Source organism: Argiope bruennichi, chromosome 9 (assembly GCF_947563725.1).
Source record: "Argiope bruennichi chromosome 9, qqArgBrue1.1, whole genome shotgun sequence".
NCBI classification, from domain to species: Eukaryota; Metazoa; Arthropoda; class Arachnida; order Araneae; family Araneidae; genus Argiope; species Argiope bruennichi.
Genome location: NC_079159.1, coordinates 99,920,342 through 99,928,069, shown reverse-complemented (window position 1 = coordinate 99,928,069; position 7,728 = coordinate 99,920,342). Strand labels below are relative to the sequence as shown.

The window sequence follows — 7,728 nt, the reverse complement described above, 5'->3', positions numbered from 1 at the left end:
TAAACACTAATTATACTAAGCGCGAGCTCAAAATGCCGCTCAATATCGTGCGTATATTATAGCGAATTTGAAGGGCACGTGGAACAAATACAGCAACAGATTATGAAATAAGAGACTGCTTAGGATTCCTACATCCTCGAGTTATATTTTGTGGCATTTGTAAGTTGTCGAATTCTTTGATTAACAAGGGACTTGTATATGAGCGTAATCAATTTAGTATTGCGTATCTTTCAACTTTCATAGCATTATGCGCAGGATTTCTTTTATTCTTATTTTTCATGTTTTCAAATTGCTTAGCAGATTATTCTAGTCTAAGTTTTTTTTCTCGTTTGACGAAATGACTCGCAAGTCAACAGTTCTACAAAAATTTTCTATTTAAATATTTATAATAAATTAAATATATACTGATTTTTCAATCTTTTTTTTTTTTTTTACAATTAAAAAAAATACTGAATCAGCTCTTTTAAAAGCGACTCATAATGAAATATTTTATGATTACTGTTTGTATAAAATATTTATTTAGAAAGTGATAAAAATATCTAGTTTTGGAAAATTAGAGAAAAGAAAGAGGAGTCATGAAATTTGCATCGTCTGAGAACACTTACCAATACAAATTTGGCTTACAAAGCATAATTCGGGCCTGTGGAAACCGGACGATAACAATTTGTTTGCAATTGGCTCTTACAAATCAAACAGAAAATAAAACAAAATTTCGAGGCATTCTGAAATTGCAGAATCTCTAGGTAATTACCTATTTGCCATCACTTACTTAGGCTTTTATCTACCCCCCGCCGGTGACGTAATTTGTTTTCAGAATCAATTTTTTGAAATTCAGTGCACAAGATTATAGTAATGAGTTCTCATATTAAGAATGAAATTATATTATATAAAATTAGTAATAAACTTATTTTCTCTTCATTACGATTGCTTAAGGGCGATATTTATTACCGTGATGCAAAATTTTTTTTATTAATCTCAAAATAAAATAACCGACTTGAATCGGAACTATACTAAGTATACAATTTCGAATTATTTCATGCATATTAGATGTTTGCATGGTATAAGTCGATTTTTTTTATAAGTTTTATCTCATCTCAACTAATAATAAAGATCAGCCTTTCATTCCTTCAGTGGGTCGATAAACTGAGGACCAAGCATGCTTGGGAATTAAACACTGGGGATTCCGTGTTAGGCTGACCACCTAACTGGGACATATGCCTTGAATCCCAGAGCCTTCGGTCAAGAAAGCAGATATGGGCACTGTAGGCCTTGGCCTACATCTGCTGTCACGCCACTGAATTAATTTGATAATTGTGTTTTGGCGCTATACATCGCGGACAGTATAATCTAGGGCTATTAAACTTAACAAATCTATACTTCGAAATGAAGCGAAATATTCATATTTTTTCGAATATTTGAATTTGAAGATATTATAACACAGGAATGATTTTTGTAAGTTTTTTCTATGCAACTTAAAGTTTTACCATACTCTTTTTTTTTTTCTTTCCTACTTTCAATAAATTTTTAAATAATATTTTAAGAGTATTTTACAATAATATATTTAATTGTTAAAGTGATACTCAAATCGTTTTCATTGTTGTTTCTAATATTTCATCCTAGTCCCCCCCCCCCCGTCCATGATCAAGATACGAAGATTCGATTTATGATACCTCGTTAAGTAAGTTTCAATTTCCTGATTTTTAACGACAGAATTTAAGGCATGATTAAACATAAAATTTTCGGAATTTGTTATACTTGGAAATAAAGTTTAATTTCAGAATCAAAAGCAATGATTAAATATTTTTAAAGTGCATCCATTTAAAAACATTGCTGTTCTTTCCTGTGATAGTTATTTATATGAACAGAAATGTAGGGTGCAATAAACATGTTTAAGACTCTAAAATAATACGAGTTGTATATATCTATCAAAATTTGAAGTCAAAAATATTTTACTGAAGATCCCATTAAAATAAAGTTAATTATACAAAAAAAAAAAAATTAATACAAATTTTGGTTACCATTAATCCCGGCGAACCAATCGGTCATAGATTAATTGATAATTAATTTCTGAACATAATAAAAAGATTGAAATTTTGTAAATATTATTTTGAATCAACATTCACATAAACTTTACGCAAATGAAGTTGTATAAAATTTATACGAAACATTTAAGAAAACGAAATTAAATTTGGCCTTATGATCAAAGACAGTAAAATATTCTTTAAATATTGTTAACCATTTTATTCCATTTATCCATATATTTGTCATAGTAATTTTCAGAACAGAAAGAATGTGTAGTGATTGATGAAAACAAAGACTGAAGAACAAAACATTTTATTTCTTTTAAGCTTGCAAAATGAATAAATAAACAAATTTTTCAGAAAAGGAAATATTGGCACATGTTTATAGGGCACTTTATCTACTTGCCAAACATTTTGCAAGATTTATGCAGAACTTGAATAATTGCTTTTAGATGCAATGCATGACAAACATGATGTGCATATTTTTGTCTCTGCTACTTAGGAGAAAAGAAAGGAAAATGCATCATACAAAGTTTTTAGAAATAAGTATGTACAAATTTTATAAAAGTTCTAAAATGAAATACAACTTTTACATATAAAATCTGTGTAATTATCACACAATTTAATTTTTTTTACATTAAAATTTCATTTAAAAAGATGAAAGTATTTCAGTTGCTACATTCAAAAAGTATTTTCAAAATCACACTTAGGAATGTGCAATTGATTAATAAATTGTTTTTTTTTATCATAAAATTGTACCAATAGCAATAGAATTTAATTAGTAATACTTTTTTGATATTAATTAATTTGTTAAAATAAATACAAAATATAAGAAAATTACATTTAAAAGGAAGTTAAATTAAGAATTAGAAATCGCAAAATGTTTGTAAAAGAAAGTTTAATTAAGAATTAGAATTCACAAAATGTTTGTAAAAGGCTCAAGAGCCATATATCTCGTAGCATAAAACTATTACTAGTTACAAGCTAGGCATGTAAGTTAAAGCCACTAGTCACCTAAAGTGACTGTGCAGATAGGTTCTATTGCCTCTTCATATGTTCAATACATTTTCCATAAAACAAAGCTTAATAAATACAAATGTCACTTAATCAAGGATGAAGCAGGTATACTTTTGATGCCATATAAAACTTTAATTTTTTTGAAATATTTTCAAGTGATTAGTTTCACTATGAAATTATTACATATCTCAAAAGCTATCATACAGTATTTGAATCCTTTTGACTTGTTTTGAATCAAGTAAGATTTCATCATCTGTAAGTTGATTACTTTACATAAAGCTGTAATAAAGCGAAATTGATGTCTTATTTTTTTCTCTGCATGACTGAATATCTTATGACATGTGAAAAGTGATGTGTTATAATAGCATGTAGCTGCACATAGCTTGAAATATTACAAGTGCTAAATCTGCCACCTGAAATCTAACCTACTGATCATCAATTAACCTTTCTCACTACACAAATATAGTATTGGGAGACATAGAACAGTAGCTACAATAAAAATTTGAAAATGCTTTGCCTTTGCCAAGTATTTGGAGAAACAAGTCAACATAACAGAGGATAAAGATTGTTTTCTATAAAAATTCAGCCAAAACATTTAATATAGAATAAACTATCACTCGCACATTTGAGTGAACAAGACAGTTTGCATAGATGTTTCACAAAAGCACTTAGGATAGATGAATAGAGATGCCAACATTAATTATTTCTCTAAATTAAAACCTTTTCAAATCTAACTCGTTAATATACAGATATCTTTTTCCAAATGAACAAAATGATTTTGAGCTTTCTTTTCCCTTCTTAGGTGTGCTTTCAATTGATTGTTTTGAATGCTTATTCAAATCAAAAAAATATTTGCTAATAATTGTTTTAGAAAGAAAAGGTTTTGTTTATATATACATACATTGAAATAGTAAATAATACAAAATGTTGGAATCTCTCTATATATCAATGACAATCTATGAGGATGAAATTTTTGCAATACACTAAACAATGACAATACAACAAAAAATATTTATTAAAACTCTGCTAATAAGAGAAAAAGTGCAAAATATTGAAAAAACGTGTAAAACATTTAGAAAAAATTTCAGAACTTTTTAAAACAATATATATATTTTTTTAAAGGGAAAAGTTTAAGAGGTCCCTAACTTTAATAACAATTCAAGAATTACAAACCACCAACTTCAATGAGGAAAAATACTAACTCTATATCCGCTAGTGGCGTTCATACCTGAAAGTTGTCAGCCACTTTCATCAATCAATATATAAATATATACATTATGACCCAAAAAGTTGCGTCAGATCCCAAAAAATGACTTCCCTAAACGATGCAATGAGTTTAGAGCTCACTGGAAAGGAAAGTTACAAATTACAACACATGGCTGGCTACTTATTCATAAAGCTTCCTCATGAAATATTTTTTGTTGTGTTAATTGCATCCTGTACATAGAGAGGGCCACCACAGTGACTGTGATGCCAAGAGAGCGTGACGGCAGAAAACTTCACTTCTGAGGTATGGTGAGGGAGAGGCGTCTCGGCCGTGGCATGTCGTACTCCTCCATAGAGAGAGTGCGCCGTCGCCCTATGGCTCCTAGAGACTTGGGATCACCCCCAGAGAAAGTACGCTGTCGTTCCACGCCTGGCATCGTCACGGAGGTCACTGAAAAATAACAATATATAACCGATTAACTCTTTTCAAGAGTAGTAATTTCTCTTTTTAAAGAGTCCGTCCTCTTTTTTCTGAGCTGTCCTGTCAGAAGCGGATTGCAGCATATGCGAGGATTTTTAAAAAAATTCATTTTACTAATATATTTTAAACTTAAATAATATTTTTTATTACAATAACTTTGTAAAAAGACATGTTTTCATTTATTATGATTCATGAATGATTGGCATCCATATTTGTTTTTAGCATTGTTTAACTATATGGTACTACATATTAAATATTATAATAAGTAAATAAAATGAAACAACTCCCAGAAATCTGTATTTTATAATTCCTATTTTAAAAATTATGTATTTTGTAAATCCATCTGCCAGCAACTCCATCAGCTAATTGGCTTTAAGAAATTGTTTAATCTGCCTTGTTGGACATCTGCTAATACATCCGATAGGCTATGGATGATTTTTTAGAAAGAAATGAATTTATAAAATCTAATGAAGACAATAGAGGGCAGCTCCATTCTAATATTTTTTTATGGATATATATACTCATTAATATCCGCTCCCCTTGAAATAAACAAACAAAATAAAATAAATAATAATAATAATTGAAAGACTACCAAAAATTTTTATTTGTTGAGTCTGCATTTATTCGATAATATTACGACCTTCTTTAATGCTTTGAACATTTTAATATTGCATCTTCTGCTCTCATCTTGCAAAAGCTGATTATTTCTTAGCTAATAATAAAATAATCAAATTGTTGGACTTCTGAAAAACATAACAGAAGATTAAATTTAGTAAATAATTACGATGTCTGTGCGCTATATGTATCTGCATATGTGAATTAAAAATTATAAGAAATAATTATATCACCTCATTCATAATTTAAATTTCCATTTGTGAAAGAAGTCCTTTTAAAGAAAACCAAAAATGTGAGATAAAATTTTGAATGGTGCAAGCACAGTATTTAGTATTACCCTATAACAATTCTTATGCCTTCATTATTAACAAGATTTTCTCTTTAAATTTATCTTGTAGAGTTAATTTGCATTCTCTAACTGAAAAGTTTTAAGAAAATGTGATAAATGATTGATAAAAGACAAAGAAAAGAAAAAGGCTGAAGCCAGTAAGTAAACACAGGAAAAAAAACTCCACAATTTTAATGATTTAGAATCGGTAAAATACTTACGATAGCCAAGTCCTTTGACGAACAGCAGTAAGCTTTGGGATAATTTCTCGGGCTGTGAAAATAAAAAATAAAAATTGGAGTAAAGAATAATTTTAAATAAAATTTAAGTTACCTTTTCATAAAATATAAGACTGATACGTTAATGACAATTCAGAAAGATCATATTTATAGTAATAATAATAATAATAAATAATTCACTACTAAACTTTCATAGTTTTCATTCAATATAAATAAAGTATAAAAATTCAATCATCTCATATGCATAAAAGAATTTAAATCGTTCTTTATTTATATTTTTTATCTAAGAAAATTTTTTAAAAACATTATGAACACTCTAATGCAAGTATTTATTAACAAAGGAGTCATACAAAGATATCTTAAATTCATTGATTTGAAATCAGATTCATAAATGAGATTGAAACTTTTGTACGTACTGCTTGTGCGAAGACATCTCCTACACTGTCCAGTTTGAGGAATGATGTCTTCTGTTTATCCATACGACCATAAAGATTTTGGACGGCCTGGAGATGTGCAGCTCTGCCACCACTGACTAACAACACATCCATCGACCTATAATATTTATTAACAGATTTTAGATTTGGTTTATTTAGGAATTCATAGAATGAGAAATATTATTTGGTCATTCTGCATCAATTGCAAGTCAGTAAAATTCAAAAAAGATATTATAAATTGACATTCATAAAATGAAATAAATAGTGAACAAAGTGTAAAATTATTAAAAAAATGTCAGTTTGAGATTAGATTTAAAATATTTAGTTAAAAAAAATAAGTGAACCCGAGATGTGTTTGAATATTACAATAGTCAAAGTAATTATAAAGTATTTTCCTGCCAAAACTTCCAATATGAACTTATTAACCAAGACAATTCCAGATACTTTAACAGGATAAGGACTCCATGGAGTCAAATAATTTTAGACTTTGTGGTCTATATAAAATAACTATATAAATAAGTTATAAGTGTGGTCTATATAAATAAGGGTAGACACGAGCAGCTTATGTGTCTACCCTTCTTCCAGGGGCATTATCTGTCATTGGTGATAATTCAGCAGTTGCCAACACTGCCATAATTATCAATGTAGGTTAAGACAATATTATATTATATTATATTATATATATATATATATAAATGTTGCATGCTTGAAGTGTTTCAAAGCAGTTTCACGTGACATAATTTGATCTCTGGCAAACTTAGCAAATTAAAGCATTGCATGGTATTATATAAGAATAATTATTACTGTATTATATCGTTGATTAAAATGGATATACAGCCAAATGAGATGCATTTTACACTAAATTCTAATTATTGCAAGTGAGTTAATTTTAAAATATAGAAATTAATTTCTGGAAATAACATTTAAAAAAATGTAGGATATGAAAACTACTAATTACAAACTCATACTTACTTAAGATTGTTTTCTATGGCACTTGTAATATCTTTGCGACTGAAATATAAAGCAGAGAAATTAGAAAATTAAACCAATAATAACATAAATTTTGTCTAATAAAATATAGTTGAAGCATAATTGACAAATTTTCTTGACATATAGGAAATGGCACCATTAAAAAAAATAAACCAAAACATAACTGCCATTAATCTATTTGCCTTTGAAATGATATTAAGAATTATCAAAATTACCTTCAAAAAGTTTAGAGTTCAATTTATTCTTAATTTTTCTTCAAACATCATTTATGGAATTGCAACATACACCAGGTCAGACTTTGAAAATATTGTGGACCATTTGGTAACAATTCCTATCAACATGATTCAAAGTCATTTTTTCAAAAAACATACATATTTCGAATTAAGTTAAAAGAGTA

The 7,728-nt window shown here is 28.3% G+C and overlaps 1 protein-coding gene across 1 annotated transcript in view; it reads right to left on the bottom strand.

The window, feature by feature from the left end:
* Positions 1-2,318: 2,318 nt before the first annotated feature.
* The window catches only part of LOC129983748 (uncharacterized protein ZK1073.1-like), a 65,960-nt gene continuing 60,550 nt past the window's right edge, over positions 2,319-7,728 (bottom strand). Inside the window, exons 10-13 of the mRNA XM_056093360.1 lie at positions 7,314-7,352; positions 6,324-6,459; positions 5,890-5,941; positions 2,319-4,695 (exon numbers count right to left, since the gene is read on the bottom strand). Coding sequence (XP_055949335.1) covers positions 4,538-4,695; positions 5,890-5,941; positions 6,324-6,459; positions 7,314-7,352 — 385 coding nt within the window. The 3' untranslated portion in view covers positions 2,319-4,537. The remainder of the gene's footprint in view (positions 4,696-5,889; positions 5,942-6,323; positions 6,460-7,313; positions 7,353-7,728) is intronic.